Genomic DNA, 19,815 nt, shown 5'->3' with positions numbered 1-19,815 from the left:
TTGGAAACCTTAGAGAAACTCATTTCCATAAGTAGTTTCTTCTGTAAAAATGAAGAAATGTGTCTCCGATGTATGAAACTGTTACCATAATAAAAAAAAAATGGTGAAAATAACTTGATCTGCTAGTCTCAGCACCTCATGAATGTAGTTGCACATTTTTTTTTTATTTTGAGAATAATTACTGAAAATCATGGTTCCCATTGTGTGATTTTTTTTATTTTTTAGAAGCTATACAAGAGAATGAAAAGGTGCTTTCAGTACTGCAAACAACTGTGGGAATAACTTTGCAGTTCGGAGAAACCTTTCTGTGGGAAAAAAACAACACTTCAGAGTGTGATCATTTCCACAATTTATCTATTTTGATGAACATTTTTGTGTTCAGTAACATGCATGTATCATGATACACGCAGTACAGTAGTTACTGATATAACAGATTAATCAAGTCCAGTGAGATGTATGAAAGTAAGTAGTCTCTGCTGCACACTGTTTATGCTGTATTTCATTAAATACTAGTTGCTCATGTTGTAAAACTATGCGTAATAACTACAGAAAGGAGGTATGGAGTAGCAAGGTCCAATATGAATTTTTCATTTTTGTAATGGTGCTCGTATGTCCTTAGGAAAAAGCAGCCAAAGTTGATAATTAAGTCATGCATTTCTTAAAGTGAGTACATTAAGTACATTATTTTTGTTTGTTTGCCATAGCGTCGGTCAACTTTATTTTTTCAAAGTGTACTCTCATTTATGTGGCGAGCATTCTAGCATGTTGGCTACTGAAATGTTAGTGTCACCAGGAAAACAATGTTACCCATTGGGCAATTCCCAGTACATAGTATTTGAAGATGAAAATGAATCCTACTGTACAGCACTGTAGAGCATTTATTTAATTTCTAGGAATTATCCACCTGTGTGCGTGTTTTATGCACACATCAAGATAGAAGAGATACAAATGCAAAGTCCGGTATGGGACTTGGACGTGGGAAGTGTAATAAATATGGCACTTCTCTGTTTAAGTCTCGTATCAGCTGGCACAAAGTTCATCGTGGAGGGAAATAAATCAACATTTCTTCATTCATGTTCAGCTATTTAGTAAATGATGAGTATTTGGTTTTTAAATAAGCTGTTTTATGTAAGAGATATTGTAGATATCATTTTATATATATATATGTGTGTGTGTGTATTATTTTGTTAATACTTTCTGTTTTTTTAAAGTAGAAATATTAATTTTCAATATTAGGGGTTTTCATTTTTTCAATTGTTTTAAATGCTGAAAGAAGTTTTCAAAGAAAAACTATTAATTTTCCAAAGTATATTTTCATACTTTTCTTTCAGTGTAAAAATCATATATGTATAGTAGGTGCTGCTGCACTTGCTACAATAAGGTATGAAATTTCACTTCAACTTAATGGTCAGTGTCATGACAGTAAATTTGTGTTAAGAGGCTGAACCTTTTCGTAGCATTCAACCTAGTACTTTTTATTTATTTGATTTTTGAGAAAAATTCCGAGCATTCTCTTGGTAATTATTATATTGTTTCTGTGCAGACTAACCTATTTCTAATCAGTGCCATAAGCATGGGCGTCCACAGGATTTTTTCCAGGGAGGGGCAAGTAAGGCAATTTTTTTTTCCAGGGGGCAAAGGAGTCATATTTTCCCCCATAATAGTGATGTCCCTTCAAAAAACACTGCTTCAGTCTGAAATTATCATGTTCTTCAACGCCCTTATAATAATTAACATAAATTACTGACTGAAATGAAATTATGTGTGAAATATATACCTTTTGTCAGACATTCATTATCCAGGGGGAAGGGCGTGCCCCTCCCCCCTTTCGGACGTCCATGGCCATAAGGTATGTGAACTGATCCCTGACAGTATTGAAATTTTTATTATCGAATGGAGCGTAGTTGCTGTAGGCAGTCATTTTTTTCGTTTTAATATGTGGTAAACAAAATGTTTTATTGATCGGTGTATTATCTTGCAATACAATCCTGTATAGCGGAAGGATCAGTCAGGATTTTTTTTTTTTCAAATATGGATTAGCATGACATAAATCGTTCTGAATTATTGTATACTTATTTCATTCCATTTCTCCACCCAAGAAAAAAAAGTCACCTATTTTAAGACTGTCATTTTCGTATGATGAAGAATGTTTTTAAAAATGCCTTTAGAGGAAATTATATATTTCCGCTTAAAGTAAGAGTGCAATTTCAGGAAGTTTTGGTAATAGTACGTTTTCCATATAATTTTCGTATACTTTTATTTTTGTGATAGAAATCAATTTTAATGCGAAAAGTTTGTACTTAAACGAAAGCATTGCATATAATTAATTTCCGCCACTTCTAACTACGTTGCGTATAATTTATTATACGCGCAAATCGGCTGAACGCGGTTAGAAAGTATCAAACGCGAATGGTACGGAACATGATAGTGTTTTGTCGTTTCGAGCAATCCGCGAGTCCTTGCGCATAGCGTTCGTCTTCTGTTTTTTCCCCGACGGTGCTGCCGTCGGTGGTCGCGAGGAAACGACCTTCCAGTGCCGCCATACTGTCAACCATTTTTAACCCGTAGCTGTAACATCTTGTAGTAGTATGTCTATGGAGAGAACGGTACGGAGCGCTTGCCAATCCGGACACGGCCTGTGTATATTTCATTCAGCGTTGCCAGGTCAGATTTTTAAAAATCGGGAGATCGTCCCCTGAAAAATCAGGAGATCTGCTTAAAAAATCAGAAGAACTAATAATAGCGGATTATCAACGTTCTGGGGGGGGGTGTAGAGTGGGAAAAGCTTTCCACTATCATTATTGAACGTTAATTATTAATTTTAGAAGTTAAAAGATAAATTTATTACTGTTATGTTAATACAAATTTTATTTTGAATTTGCACTTCAACGGGTACGATAACCTCACCCCTTAATTCACCTAAGGTAAAGGTACAGTTTCCCCAAACCAGTGGCGATGATCGGGTGCCAAAACTGATGGGGTGCAAGGATTACCCCCCAATCACCGGCACTGCGCCTACACATTGCAAAAAGCAGTGACATTACTGGAAAAAATCCGACCTCGATTTTCTGTTCATCTCTCACAAATGTTCTAAAATAAATTGTTGTGACTGTGCGTGGATTTATGTACTTGGCGTTTAAAAGTTTATGGAAACATTTCGTGATTTTTGTATTAACTAGGACTAGAGCTTAAACCTCTACGCATTCGGGGATATATTTTTTAAATATTCTACCTGATAACACCTTAGATTGCTTTTCTTTAAAACTAGCCAAAGTTACAGGATATAAGAAAGATCACACTTTTTTTAGCAACACATTCAAAGCATACTCGCATTCATGGTAATTAAGAAGGGCTATCATGCCTGAACCCCTGAAATATCCCAGTCCCAGTCCGGATTTGAACCCGGGGCCCAGTATCAGACAAGTCGCAGATTTTTTCTTCAATTTTTTTTCCCAGTCACTCCAGACAATGTAAATGTTAATTAAATCAGCTTTTTTGCATTCGAGGATTACCTGGTATAAAATCTGGAAAGATAATTTCTACCGTCACAGTATTGACTGAGTATAAAGGGACATAAGAGCAATTGTAGTAGTAGTTACCCTCAGAAATAGCTTAAGAAAAACAACGCTATAAAAACATGAACTATTATTTCTAAGTTAAGAGATGATTAAGGAAAAATAAAACTGCGACGTATAAGTTTGCAACAGCAGTCTACTAAGCCGACCTCCGTGGCTGAGTGGTTAGCACAGAGCTATGACATCAGGGATCCCGTATCGGGATCTAATCTCGGCCTGGGCATGGTTGTCCCTTCATCAATTTCATCATATCATCACTCATCCTTGTCTTCGCGATTAGCCAAAAGTGGTAGAAATGCGAAGTAAAATAAACCAAATCAATCAATCAACAGTTTGCTAAGAGCTTGTGTAACCATAACCTTTGGCTGCATTCGTAATGTGGGCTCCCTTTTTTTTATCAGAGTTAAAAACCTGAACCTGTATCTAGCATTTGCAATAAACACTACCATAAAAGTGAATACTTGGTGGCAACATTGGTATTTAGTTGTAACCAGTTTCCTCCCCTCTGACAAAAACCTCAATGGGGAAACTTAGGACACCCGCCTTGGAGTTCCCAATGCACAAAGGGCTCAAGAAGCCGCTGGTCCTTTCCAGTGTCATCAAGCCTGGTATGACCATCCTCCCCCACCTCTCTCTCTCTCTCTCTCTCTCTCTCTATCTCTCTCTCTCTCTGCGGAATATTCATGGGTCTTTGCATTCCATCAGCTGAATATGTAAATTTTAAATCAACTTTCTATTTTTTTTAAATACTTAAGGAAGCAAAAAATCAGGAGATTTCCACATATTCCTGAAACTTGTCAGGAGATCAGTAGATCGTGCCGAAAATCAGGAAATCTCCTGCGAAATCAGTAGACCTGGCAACACTGATTTCATTCCAGGTACACTCACCTCAATTTGTACTCCAGCAGTTTGTTTCTTTATACACCATATTCGCAGAAGATACAATTCAACTTACAAGTGTATCAATATATGCTGTATAAAACAGACCTTATTACTAACTTTGATTACCCTGTACAGTGGGATCCATGAGTATTACCATGCAAATTGGCCATCGCCATGTTCGAGCACTTTATTTGACCCAATAAGAGCTTCAAGAATTAAAAGAAAACTCAAAACAAGCTGTTGACAACTTCTGCACCATCATACATAAAAATCCATCGCTTAAAAACACACAGGATGTAAGAGAAAAATTAATGAAAATAGTCGTAGACAATTTTCACGGTAATACTCATGGATCCCACTGTACATATCCAAATTGGGGGGGCAGTGTGGAGCTAAGCAACATTGTGAAACAGATATGGACAATGACAGCGAGAGATGAGGCAGATACCCATGTGTTTACCAGCCCACTGCCTACTGTCATCACAGAAAGAGTACTACATGAGTAAATTTTTTTTACTACTACTACTACTACTGGTGGCGAAGTGCAATGTTGTTGCTTTTCCCCTAACTCTCTAATCAAAGGGTTCTCAGTTTGACACCCTTTGCTGGCACATAATGGTTTGGATCCCACTTTAAACTGTAGGTACAGTACCAACCAACTTTAACTAATCGACAACTTAAATGCTCTAAATATGCATTTTTGTATGGTAATTATTAGGCAGTACTTAATGTGTCTGTCCCCCAAGAAACATCTCCTCTCTGCTTCCTATTATTTTTTTTACCAGTTTAACCCACCACAGTTTTGGATAACTGGATTGAAGTCAGGGTTGGCAAAATTTGTGTTTTTTTAAAAAAGAACAAAACAAACTGTTTTTTTTTGTTTAAAACATGTTTTTTTGTTTTAAACATAGTTTTAAACATGAGTAAAAAAACATTTTTTAAACATGTGTTTAAACAAAAGAAAGTCAACCTTTTCCCAGTAAATTATAGTTAAAGTCGTTAAAGAAAAAATTAGGGGTGTGCGGGATCCCGAAGAGTCTGGACCGGGATCTGGAAAAAAAATTCCCGATTTTTCGGGTTCCCGAGCAGTTAGTTTTTGTACGAGAAGTGCAAAAATAAGCACTTAAGATGAAAATTACGTGTAGAATTCGAGATTTTCAGAGCTTCGGGAAATGGCGACTATTTCCCGTCCCGAATGTCGGGATTTAAAAAAATTCCCGTCCCGACCAAAAAAATTCTGTCTCGCACACCCCCTAGAAAAAATACTCATTTTTATGAAACTATATTACTAAAGTACAGTGGCTGCAAGAACAGTTTATATCCCTTTGGAGATAATGTTTACCATACTTCAGGGAAGGGGTGTGCGGGACAGAATTTTTTGGGTCGGGAAGGGAAATACTTTAAATCCCGACATTCGAGACGGGAAAAATTCTCAATTTCACGACAAAGTCGGGAAATTTTAGGGACGGGATATGTTCGAAATTTCCCCAAGCTCTTAAAATCTCGAATTCTACACGTAATTTTCATCTTAATTGTTTGTTTTTGCACTTCTGGTACAAAAACTAACAATTTCCGATACGTTTCAGACATACATTTACAGAAGAAAATGTCGAGAAATGACGACTTTTTAAAATGACCATTCTGTATTTCCCTACTGCTTGGGACCCCTAAAAGTCGGGATCGGGACGGGATTCCCCCCCCCCCCCCCGATCCCGGTACCGACTTTTCGGGATCCCGCACACCTCTACTGCAAGGACAAAAGTAGGGGTTAATAGTCCCCTTTTTCCGCCACTGCTGAAGTAGGTTAGGATTCATATTCATCTAAATTTCAAGAAACTAAATATTATAGAATTACTATCTTCGTCGTGGAAAAATAAGGGTGAAATATTTCCTGCTGCCTGAACAGTTTATAGAGGAGAAAACAACCTGCAGTGTCATAATAGATTCTCCAGATCAATTTATCTATCCAAAGACAAAATTGTGTTACCAGAAGTAAGCGTCTGCGCTTCATTCAGTTATACAAACCAATGAATCATATCGCAAGAGAAAAAAAATTCATGTCATGATCAAAATCACGCATTGTGTATTCAGATACTTCCACCAGTCTCAAACTTACAGAACGGTACGAAACAAAGAACTGAGAAGTTTCGATTTCTACAGTAAAGCACGGGCCCTTCTTGTCGCACAACAGTGTTGCTACCTTGTGCCTAACCTAACAACGTAGGCATTTAGCCAAAATTAAAGGTAGTGTCTGCTGCCACGTTTTTTTTCTGCTGTAACCTCAAAGAGACATGCGCGTGGCAGCAGACTGTTTTATCGTGATTTCATCATGCTATGTATGCAATTACGTCCGTAACACATACTGTGAAGTTTTAGCAATTAATTACACAAAAATGTTTAAAGATTAGGTCCCTTAGCATTCTTCTAATAATAAACCTAAATGCTCTCGTAGTTAGGTTAGGTTCTGTTAGCATTAAAATAATATAACTAAATGCTTTCTAAGAAAAGGGTTCTAAATTACCTGTACAGTGGGATCCATGAGTATTACCCTGCAAATTGTCCATCACCATGTTCGTGCTCTTTATTTGACCCAATAAGAGCTTCAAGAACTTAAAGAAAACTCAAAACAAACTGTTGACAACTTCTGCACCAGCATACATAAAAATCTGTCGCTTAAAAACACATAGGATACAAGAGAAAAATTAATGAAAATAGTCATGGACAATTTGCACGGTAATACTCATGGATCCCACTGTACATTGATTCCCACTAGTCATATACTTGCATTTTTATCGTCTTCATCTGTTCTTAAGATTTGTAACATCCTCTTAGCAGACGAATTACGTGGCAGGAGCAAATTTGACGCTTATTCTTACTGCTGACACGCGCGTGGCAGCAAACTCGGCCAAAATTAAAAAGCTGTCTCCCGTGATGTCAGAACATAGGTTGCTCAAGTGTTGTGCGATAAGTGAGACCCGTAAAGCACGGATTACTGATTTAATGAAAGGACAGGGTTGCCAAACAAAAAAAATATCACAGACTATAAAATATCAAGTACCAAAATGTGTTTTAAACACTTCTAAAAAAAACATGTTTAAAACACATTGTTTTAAACGTTTAAAACATTCGTAAAAAAAACAAAGCCGTGTGTTTTAAACGTTTAAAACAAAGTGTTTTAAACACTTTTGTTTTAAACATGCCAACCCTGATTGAAGTATAGCCAGAATGGCCCAGGATCCGGCACGGAAACCGCCTTTATGACAGTGACCCTCTTTTGCCGCATTTACCTACGAAAGAACTCGCGATCAAACAACCTAGTGCTTGGGCAAGTAGCAGAAACATTTAACACCCTCCTCCCCGAAGCAACCAGCAGGGAAACAGGATTCTGTCAAAATTACCATCCTGTGCTGTGATTGCACCAGGCCCGTAGCTAGAATTGATCTCCAGGGGGTTATCAGGGGGAGGGGGGGCTTTGTAAACCAAGTCAATTTTTCAAAAGTTTAACAGTGTTAAATGAAGGTAAATTATGTGTGTGTGTTGGGGGGGGGTCAATAAAGTACATAAAATTTAGAAATATACAAAAAGTACATTTTTCTATATCTTCCAAACATCGCTACTGAAATCATCCCTTACTATACACACAATAAGAAAAATGCCCAATATTTAATCATAGTGTCTACAGTACATTCCACCCCCGGCCGAAGCAATGAAAATCCCCTTCCTTCCCAAAACTTGGGAGCTGTTGACCTTTGGTGCAGATGGGGAGGTAATTTGCATGATGACATCAAAGTCACAGATTTTTGTCTAAACGGGAGGTCGCGACAGGGTCAGCGAAGGCATATATATTATCCTTGGTGAAGGTACAGAAGAAGAATGTAATAGCTGCTGTTCATGTTACGAGGGGCGATCAGGTTGCTCTGACCCTAACATAGAAAGAGCAGCAATAGGGTTTCAATTTTTTTTTATTTTTCAACATACTCCCCTGCAACTCCAATGCACTTCTCCCATCGGTGCTCCAACGCCTGGATACCTTGCAAAAAAAATTCTTCCGACTGGTCCTCCAACCATGAGTCTACAGCCCTTACCACCTCAGAATCATCAGTAAATTTTTGCCCACGAATGTCATTCTTCAAATGTTTGAACAAATGGAAATCACTGGGGGTCAAATCTTGGGAATAGGGAGGGTGGGGCAAGAATTCGAACGATGCGTCTGTGATAGCAGCCCTCGCAATGTGTGAGGTGTGGACAGGGTCATTGTCCTGGTGAAGGAGCACACCACGGGTCAACATCCTACGCCTCTTTTTCTTGATGGAATCACGTAATTTCTTGATTAGGTCACTGTAGTATGTGCCAGTGATGGTTTGGCCTCTTTGTAGATAGTTCACAAGAAGGACACCCTTGCAGTCCCAGAAAATTGACGCCATCATCTTCTTGGCTGACGTTTGCACCTTGAACATCTTCGTTGGTGGAGAATGTGGGTGTTTCCACTCCATGCTTTGTGATTTTGTTTCTGAGTCGACGTGATGGACCCATGTTTCATCCATAGTTACAAATCGGGCAAGGAAATCGTCTATATCAGCACGAAACTTGTCAAGAAGTTCTTGACTGATGAGCACTCGGGTGCTCTTCTGATCTGGGGTGAGGTTTCGAGGGACCCATCTTGCAGCAATTTTTTTCATTTGCAATTCCTGGGTAATTATGTTTTGCACAGTGCCATATGACAGGCCACACATCTCAGCAACATGACGGATAGTGACTCGACGATCCTTCAGCATTATATCGTGGACTTTGTTAATGTTTTTGGTTGTCATGACAGTTTTTGGCACTCCACCTGCATGTTCATCCTCACACGACTCTCTCCCACAATTAAACTCACGACACCATCTCTTCACCATACTGTATGAAGGAACAGTGTCCCCTAGTGTATCCACCAAATCCTCATGAATTTTGGATACCGTCCACTTCTTCTTCACAAAATATTTGATCACCGCTCTCACCTCAGATATCTCCATTCTGCAACATTGACACAACTTAATTCAGTTAAACCCCTGTAAAAAGAAAACTGTACGCCACTCAGACTTGCAATTCGGAATTAAAGCATATAAAGGATCACTAAACAAAAACAAAATAAAAAATCAATCATAATGTCATTCCTTCTATGTTAGGGTCGGAGCAACCTGATCGCCCCTCGTATGTAATTTAAGTAAAATAATGTGTGCTGTCTACATTTTCACTCTGCACCGCAAACAAATTATACAAAATAGTTTCACCTAATGTCAAATCTGCTGACCGCAGTTCCAGGAGGGGCTCAGCCCACCTGGCCCCTGCCTGGCTATGGACCTGGATTTCACACTGGTTCCTGCATCGGCGGAATCATCTGGGAATGTCCCTGCCTTCATACGAACTGTTCACTAGTGGTTCACTGTGTCCTTCATGCAAGGGCAGATTAAAGGGGGGCGGAGGGGGCTACCGCCCCCTCGGAGACCCTTGAGGGGGTGTCGTGGGCAACTTCCTCCAAGGACCCATTTTATTTTTTTACATATTGATAAATAATTTACACAGTTGGAATGAAATATACTCATAGTGTCAATTAAGAAACATACAAGAGTGGAAAAAATGGGGACGGAGGGGCGACAGACCCTTAAGGATCTCATTTTATTTCTTCAATAAGGCAAATTATGAAGAACTACTATTATGGGGAGCAGGAAGCTTAACGGCGAGTGCAACGAGTGACTAGAATAAGGGCGACGAATGATAAGGGGGCGACGAGACAGGGGGCAAACAAAGATAAGAATTAAGAAGGATGGGTGCGATGAAAGATGGCAGCTGACGAAAGATTAGAGGGAGACGACAGATAGGAGGCGAATAAATTTAAGGACGACGAAGGAAGGGGGAGAGGCGACGAAAGATAAGTACGAAATGAACTTAAAGAAAAATTTAGGTGAACTACAACTATCAATCTGAGTAGCTTGCTGCAAAGGAGAATTAAAGGCTTCAGGGGGCGATCATTCTTCTCCTGCGCCTCTCAAAATAGGGTGTTTTATTATTATTATTATTATTATTTTTTTTTTTTTTTTTAATGTAGGCCTATTGATAAATTCACAAAGTTCGGACGAAATATATCAAACATTGTGGCATTTTATGAGAATCCCATAAGCTAAGAATTAGCAACCATGGAAGGTGACACAGCAGTGCCCTTCTTGCCTGTTTCTGTTTGGGGCACGACATAGGTTAAACTGCTCCACTGTTCCCGACAGTCACATCTATTGGAATCAAAAATTAATGTATTATGTATTTTGATTTTAGAGAAATTTATTACAGTTTATATTTTATTGAAGTTAAATAACTTAGAATGATTGGTGTGCTACACAGTGGCGTAACAGGGGAGGCAGAGGGCTTTGCACCCAACATTGGACGGAAATCAATTCTAGGGGGGCAAACATTGACGGCCAAGGGCACCTGCAGGGGGCAATTACCCCCCCCCCCCATGGCTTCAAATTTTATGCAAATGAAAATACATTTCGTAAAATGTTCTTGCTAGCATTGCTCGCAATACCTACTTTTCCTTCTTTTATCAAGTTCAGAACCATAGCTAGGGGGCGACGGGAGTCAGCCTTGGGTGCCGAGTAATCTATTATAAATGAAAAAAGTTGTGAAACAGAGAATGCCATGGCGCCTCGTGGAATTGATTGGTTGATTGATTTGCTTTATTGTACTTCGCTTTTTTGTGCCACTTTTCGGCTAATTTGCGAAGATGGGGATGATTGATGATGTGATGAAACTGATGAATGGACACTCACAACACATCCATCCCCAGGCCAGGATTCGAACCCGGGACCCCTGAGCCCCGTGGAATTATTTGAACCCTATTGTATCAATATTGTTTTCAGTTTGCAAGATAATGGATCTAAAAATTTTCTTCCTCGCTTCGCTCGCAATGTATTTTCTTTTCTGTAACCATTGTAATTAACCAGAGAAAGAAATAAGACTTATCTTTATTGATTTTGTCTAAAATGCATGAACAATTGTTTGGAAGAAAGGAAGAGTGCACTTTTGAGAGAAAATTTATGTAATTTAGGTTACACATGTTGCGTGTGTATTTTATATTTCACGTCGCTCCATGTTACATCAGTGGCGCAACCGCAGGGGGCAGGGAGGCATTGCCCGTCAATCTTGAAAAAATCAATTCTAGGGGGCAAATATTGACGGACAATGGCACACAATGGACAACGGAGACACAGAGGGACAATTTCTCCTTTCGATTTCAAATTTTATGCAAATAGAAATACATTTTGTAAAATTTTCTTACTCGCTTCGCTTGCAGTGCCTCATTTCCTTACTCTTACTAAGTTCCAAGCCGTAGTTAGGGAGTTACTGGTCGAAAATGTCGGCATCTCCGCTAGCGCCGCCCTCAACACTTCCCCCGATCTCTCGGATATCGGATTCGCAAGAAATTGGAAGCACGGTATATGTTACGTGTAAAAAAATAATTATATTCGAAATACCTTTATCATGCATTTTGTCTTAAAAAAAATAATTGCACACGGCTGGGTCCCGCCATCTCCGAGGGAACGTCTTTAATCCGCCACTGCCTTCATGAGACTTGACATCTTGTTAAACCCAAAATTACAAAGTTGACATGTAATATCAATAAAAGATAATTATTTATTTTGTTAAATTAGGATCACAATATTTCATTCCACACTTGAGAAGTAAGAAAAAGAAACCTTCACGAAACGACCCATCTTGCCGCTTTTGGTTCTAGGAGGTGCAGTCGAGTGTTTTTCTCATTTTCTTATCTGTCAGACTGGTATTTCTCCGTTGTCATGGGAACGTAAAGGAAGTTTGAAGTAGGCGAAAGCTACGTAAGTTTTAGTCACTTTTATTAATAATTGCTTACTTTTTCGCTAATGTGGGGATCATATTAATATTTATTTGTATGAATGTAAGTAGTTGCGACTCCCTGAAATTATTAGTTTCGTACAACATTCCACAGTTTTTACACATACAACATTTCGTTTTCCTTCTGTTATTGTGTTGCTTGAAAATGTTATCGGCGTATTTTGACACTCTTTTAAATGTTTCGTAAAAAGAGTTCATGTGTACAGTTGGATGCATAAGTATTTCGAAGCAAATTGTCCATGATCTTATTTATTCTGTGTTTTTCCCATTGAGCGCTTCAGGAATTGAAACTAAACGCTAAACAAGCTGCTAACAATCTCTGCACCAATATATGAAAGCATCCATTCCTTAAAAGCACGTAGGATGCAAGAGAGAGAAACGTATGAAAATAGTCATGGACAATTTGCCGAGCAATACTTGTGCATCCCACTGTACAAAACGTTTTCAGAAACTTTTAAAGTGTTAAGGTCACGACTTTCAGAAAAAGGAGAGTAGAATTTTTCGGTAACAGTATGGTATAGGGAAAACACATTTCACCCGTTCATTTCGTCATTTTTTACATTCGTACTTACCTATTATGCATTGCGAAACTTTGTTTAAGGTGGGATTTCGCTTCTTTCACGAAAATAGCTTCAATTTTACACATATCGAGTAATTATTGTTCGTTCCTCTCACACACAATATGGCGGAGAAATCTTGACTAGCGTTGTCGATGATCAGTGGGTTTACAGTGTTGCAACCTTCTTCACCGAAAAATACCTACTTTCGTGTTACTCATTTTGTATTTTTTTTCCGGGTTCAAAAACCCCACGAACCATGCACGGATAGCCCCATGAACCATGCATGTATAGCCCCACACACCATTGACGGATAGCCCCACAAACCAATCATAAATACACAAATCACTCATAAATAGCCCCACGAACCATTCACAAATAGCCCCATGAACCATGCATGCATAGCCCCACATACCATTCACGGATAGTGCCACAAACCATTCATAAATAGTCCCATGAACCATGCATGCAAGGTTAGGTTAGGTTCTATTAGGTTAGGCAAACATAGTTAAAATTGTCATGTTCTGGCAAAACAATGGCGAGTTTGGAAACACTGACCGGGGGTTACGTCATAGAACGCATAGAACATTTGGTTCACGTAGTCGAACATAATGGAGGCAAGAGCGTTTGTGCATCAGTGAAACATTAATGTCGAAAAATACATGATTTACCGGCCGAATAAGTTGAACGAAGGGAGAAAACACTTCCACGAGCTTTCAAAAGTCTACAGAAACTCAGTTCCGTAAGTAGTTTCACCTGTAAATTTGAAGAAATGTGTTTTCCTTATACCATACTGTTACCGAATTTTTCTGTTAATTCCAGTTAATTTTCTGGTAATTAATTGTTCGCGATTCAGTCAACAAACAACGTATACCCTACTACCCGGAGAAATGGTAAGCCTATTTCCTTTTTTAAGATACAGTAGAGCGTCGATTATCCGAACGTCGGTCAACCGAACGACCGCTTAACCGAACTGTGTACTCGCTCACTTTCAGATATCTGTAATGAAAAAAGTACGTGACTTAGCTGCTCGTAAGCATGTAGGCTTGCTTAGACAGACCAAAATAAAGGATTTTTTTAAACGTTAATTTTGTGTACTGTGTGTATTGTTCATGCAAAATGCGTATGTAATATGTACATATTTTTGTTTAATAAACTGTACCACATACTATATATTCCTACTAAAGTTGCCTTTGTACGTTACTTTGTAATACATACTTAAAGAGATGCCTGTTTTTATGAATAAATTTACTGTACAGTACTCCTTTTTGGCAAATAAACATGTACAGTTCGATTATCCGAAGAAACCAGTTTTCTGAACACCCATGTCCCCCAATTACTTCGGATAATCGACGCTCTACTGTATATATTTTCAGGCATAACATGAAAATTCCAATAACGTATTGCGATTTCATCATGTTATGAATGCAATTTTTAACATGGTTCGATTTTGATTTACTTCTGTTAACTCATACTGTGGAGTTTTAGTGATTACTTAAGAATTTGTTCAATATATGCTTTTGTAGTTAGGTTAGGCAGGCCATGTTTGGTTCTCTTAGCAAATGCATTCTACTAAGGTTCTGATTTACTTCTACATTAATTCACACTAGTGTACGATACTTACAGTCGCTTGTCAATGGTAAAACACATTGTCCATGGGAAGCGTGCATGCTTGTGTAAGGTAATTTTTAAATTGTATTTTTCAACATAAATATGTTTTCAAAATCCTAACATTGCTCATTACTTTAAGGAAGGTTCAAATTTCGTGTGACAATGATTGCCAAAATTCTACGTTAATTAATTTTCCTGCTAGGATAATTTGAAAAAAAAAATCATGAAACAATATCTTATTTTATGATAATAATGTTGTGTTTTGAGAAATAGCATACACAAGCACCTGTGTTTTGCAGCAAGTAGTCATCCTTGGTTTATAGTTGTCTCAGACAAGGAGTACCAGTGGATTTTCACTTGAACAGGTGTTGGAAATATTTAGGGGCGTTACTTTAATGCTTAGAGTCCTAAACCTGACTCACCTAATCTAAGAACAAAAGTACTTAGTAATAATACGGTAACAGTTCCGTATTTCGGAACACGTTAAAATCTGATATTTTGTGTTTCGCATGGTTCGTACTTACCAACTGTGTATTGCGGAACATAGTTCAACATGCCATTATGCTTTTTACACGAAAACAAACACAATTTCTCACATACAGAGTGATTATTTTATTCCTTTCTTCGCTTCCTTAACACACAATATGGCGGCCACATCTTGATTCACGTTGTGGTTATGCAGTGTTTCCAACCCTCTTCACCGAAAAATACCTACTATCATCTTCGTCACCGGTGGAAATTGTACAATATGAACGGGTAGCTGACGGATAGCCCGAGTAGCTGACAGATAGCCCCACGAACCATTATGCACGGTAGCTGACGGATAGCCCCAATAACCATTTCTGATAAGGTTAGGTTAGGTTTGCTTCGGTTAGGCAAGCATAGTGAAAAAAAAAAGGGGTTGGGAACACTGACAGGCGCTTACGTCATCAAACGGACGCAGCATGCATTTCACGTAGCATAAGCAATGGCAATTGTGTGTCGGTGAGTTATTTATCTTGAAAAATACATGATTTCCGGGTCAAATAGATTCACAATGAAAGAAAATACCTCGACAAAGGTTGGAAAGCTTGCAGAAACTCATTTCCATAACTAGTTTATTCTGTAAAAATGAAGAATGTGTTTCCGATATACGGAACTGTTTAAGTTAGAATGGTTTAGAAAAAAAATGCATAGCTCCTCAAAAACCATTGACACATAGCCCCACAAACCATTTGCGGAAACGTACCTTCTTCAGTTACAAAAACACGTGTTTGGAATTTATTGTCTTGTTCTATGAATTCTGCAAGACTGTAGAGTTCTATCTGTCAAATAGTTTTTTATTGTTTTTTTTTTTTTGTTTATTTTTGAGAGTTATCAGTTTTAATGTCATGAGACAGCTGGTTGTAGAATATTTTCCCTGCGTTCATTGGTGATTGTTTTGAGATATTGAGTCTATGCTGTTTTTGGTAATAATTCTCCCTCCTTCTTGTGTTGTGTTTGTGTATTTGGTTATTTTTAGTCATACTTGTAGTATTTAGAACAAACATTATTGCCTTATTGATGTATAGGGAGTATATTGTCATTATTTGTTTCTCCCTGAATCATTCTTTGCAAGATGCCCTATAGTCTAGTTTGTGCATAATTGAAGTCTCAGGGGCCTCCCTGATGGCGCAGTGGTACCGTCGATGCCTTGTAATCAAGGGGTCCCAGGTTCGATACCCGATATAGGCACATAGTGGTTTGGATCCCACTTTAAACTGTAGGTCCAGTCCCGATTATCCTTACTGTGCATAAAGTGGACTTAAAACACCAATTCAATCAATCAATCAATTGAAGTCTCAGTATTCTGACAGTATTTTTATAAGATGCTCCACCCCACGCTATTATGCCATATTCAATATGTGGGTAAATTAGTCCATAATATGTGCATTTGTTAATTTCTGATAAATTATATTCAGCTATTTGTTTTAGCAGGTATAAGTTAGATGATAGTTTGATACATCTTGTTTATTTTTAGCATATGTAATATTTTATTTGTTATTTTTACAGTAATATGTTTGATTTATTTGCTTGCTTTAATTTTGTTACTGTTGTTATAAAATTTGTAATTTTGGCTGTTTGTTCATTACCTGCAATATCAGAAGCAGAAGTCATTACCGGTATAATGAAAAAATTGAACTATCCAATCTTTCATTGAATCTGTTGCCATGACAACAGTGCAATTTTTGCAGGGATGGGAAGTTATGAGTGAGAGAATATTGCGAAGCCAAAGCAAGAGAATAATGGATAAAGTGAGTTGTTGTAACGATAAAGACAGGCCCTTGGACGAAATAGTTCAATGTCGGAAATGTGAGACGATGTATTTCCATTTAGGATGCTCCAATTTGCCAACATCCAGGGAACTTATTCCTGATGTTAACTTGTTTTGCAAGAATTGCAAATCAGCTAGTGTTAGTTTTAATATGGACGTACTTCACAGGTGGTTCAAGAAAATGGAAGAAAGAAGGAAAGAAGATAGGAATGTTTTAATAAAGAAAATTGAAGAAGGAAAAGAAGAAATGATGAAAAAATGGAGGAAGGAAGGAAAGAATAATAAGTGTATTCTAAAAAAAATATATTTATAAAATACTAAACTTATTTTACTTATGATTAATGAGTATGTACTATTTACAAACAACGTTTCAGGTATCAACTGTTTCCTTCATCAGGTTCCTTCTTGACTAGCGAGATCACTTTATAGCCACATAATTCAATTTGACGTGTCTATGAAACTATCTCGCTAGTCAAGAAGGAACCTGATGAAGGGAACAGTTGATTCCTGAAACGTTGTTAGGAAATACGTAGTATTAATCGCAAGTAAAATAAGTTTAGTATTTTTTTTAAATATATTTTTAGAATACTTATTATTCTGTAATTGTGAGTAATTCGCACAAACACAAGATATGAAGGAAGGAAAGATTATAGGAATGAACTTAGGAAGGTGATTGAAGGAAGAAGGAAAGAAGATAAGAATGAACTGATGAAGATAATTGAAGATGGAAGAAATGAAAGTAAAGTAGCATTTAAAAACTTAGAGGAAGTATTTAGAAATGATAAGGAGGAAATGATGAAGAGAATTAAAAAGACCGAGAAGCCTTGATGAAGAAGATAGAGGATGAAAGAAAGGATGATAAAAATGAAGTGACGATGGTAATAGAAGACACTAGACAAGAAGAAAAGATTATTTCCCTTAAACATGCTACCCACATATGGAAGCCAGTAGAAATGAGACAACAAGAATGTATTGAACAACTGATTAGAACCATTATCGAAAATATGAATATAAAGACGTGAAAGTTAACTACCAGCTTGAAAGTTTGCTTAGTTACCATACAGCACTTTATCCTGAAGAAAAATGTAAGCTGCAGGTTAGGAATATCCTCGAAGGAGAATTATGAAGACAAATAGTAACTGTATTCACGTTGCAGAACACACCTGTCACAGACTAACTCACCGGTATGCGAACTTCTTGGAAAGTTTAAGAAATCAAGGAAGAGGGGGAAATTGCAGTGGTCTAGATCAGCGGTTCTTCAACTGTGGTCCGTGGGACCCTCTCAGTGGGTCTGCAAAACCCTCCAGGTGTTCCACAAAGGTTCGGGAAAATACTAATTATGAGTTATGAGAGAATGAAAATTATACAAATTTATGGTGTCTATTTACTGAGGTAAAAGAAATTGAAGTAGATAAGCCGAAAACGTGGACACAACTAAGAATTGCCAGTTCCCACAGCAACAGTGCTCATGTTTTGGCTGAGAACTGCCTGGGGTGGTGCTTGTGGTAGTGGTGGTGGTGGGGTGGAGGACACTTGAATGTTTGGCTTGGATTGCTTTGCACGTGACTTTGCTCCACAGTGTGAACAAACAAAAGCCGCCTTCACAGCTGTTCAGAATCTTGTGATGTTTGTGTCCTCGGAAAGTCTTGTATTACTTCTAAGAATTTTTCTCATCCTTTGGAGTATGTTCTCGAAGAAAGCTGAGTATAAAAGGATTGCAGCGTTCACATCTGAGTCAGTCTATGATTGTTAGCAAAGACTTCTCAGTAATTGCGAGTTGTTTCTGTTCGAGCCTTTGCATATTGTCCGGTAACAGTAAAGTTACTTCTCGATATTTTTGTGGTGAATTTTATGCTTGTGACTTCTGACCTAAGATAGACCGCTGGCTGAATTTCAAACGAAAAAGTGCAGATTCCGATGATGAGGGTGCATCGAGTTCGAAGCAATGTGAACCTACCAGTCTTCTTAGAAAGTGGCGCCATTATAGCAAGCAATATCTGTCCATGGGTTTCACGTGTTAAGGCCTAGAAGACAAGCAACTTCCACAGCGTGTGTTATGTTATGACAAATTGTCCGATGAAGCAATGAAACCATCGAAACTGCAAAGGCATCTTGAAACTAAACACAAAGAACACATCACAAAGAACATTGACTTTTTTAGAAGTAAGGAACAGGATCTTCGCGAAAGCGAAAAAATTGTGAAAAGGTCAACAAGTGGGTGCAACAACGAGAATGCTGTGAGGGCGTCATTTGAAGTTTCTCACCTGATAGCAAAAACTGGAAAACCTCACACGATTGCTGAAGAACGTGTATTACCAGCTGCAAAAATCATGGTTTCTGCATTGATCAGTGAAAAAGCTGCCAAAGATCTCTCTTTGATACTGTTGTCAAATGATACCATTAAGAATCAAATCATCAGTTTGTCCAAATATATTAAGGAGCAGTTATTAGAAAGAGTTCGCATGTCCTCCTATTTTGCTTTGCAACCGGATGAATGCACAGACATTACAAACAAAGCAATGCTGATGTGCTACGTTGACAAGTACTTCTCTACGAGCGTGACTTTCCTGTCATCGGCAAGTAAGGACTCTCCTATAGGAACACCACCTTGTCATATTCAAGTATTCAGGATGCTCCTATACGATGGCCTCTTTCCCAAACTGGACATTTTGTGGACATAATTAGAAGGGATATTAATTATATTTTGCTAAATGATTAACGCTGCAAACATTAAAGAAGAATTGGATTTCAGAAGATTACTAAAATTAAAGAATAGTTATTAGAGACCGGATTTATATGCAAAATGCATGTTTCATGTAGCATGCATAAACTTATGGAAAATATTTTTTTATTTCTGACGAACTTGTAAAGTGTCTTTTGAGACCCATATGATAGTGCATAAAAGTGCATATTTTGAGTAAATTTTGTTTTGTATGCATATTTCTTAAACTTTGCAGGATAAGGCATATTTCAAATTTTATTGCTACATACTACC

The 19,815-nt window shown here is 37.9% G+C and overlaps 1 protein-coding gene across 1 annotated transcript; it reads left to right on the top strand.

The window, feature by feature from the left end:
- Nucleotides 1-18,904: 18,904 nt before the first annotated feature.
- On the top strand, nucleotides 18,905-19,501 carry LOC145989097 (zinc finger BED domain-containing protein 5-like). Its single transcript, XM_083124392.1, has one exon. It carries the CDS (start codon nucleotides 18,905-18,907, stop codon nucleotides 19,499-19,501), a length of 597 nt encoding a protein of 198 aa, XP_082980518.1.
- Nucleotides 19,502-19,815: the final 314 nt, after the last annotated feature.

Source organism: Lepisma saccharinum, chromosome 6 (assembly GCF_977018435.1).
Source record: "Lepisma saccharinum chromosome 6, izLepSacc3.1, whole genome shotgun sequence".
Classification (NCBI taxonomy): Eukaryota; Metazoa; Arthropoda; class Insecta; order Zygentoma; family Lepismatidae; genus Lepisma; species Lepisma saccharinum.
Note: the sequence above shows the minus strand (reverse complement) of the source record. Positions and strands in the feature narration are given on the sequence as shown.

Bases quoted from the DNA above. Each gene is read 5' to 3' on its own strand.
- LOC145989097 (XM_083124392.1), top strand. From the start codon at position 18,905: ATGAAACCATCGAAACTGCAAAGGCATCTTGAAACTAAACACAAAGAA.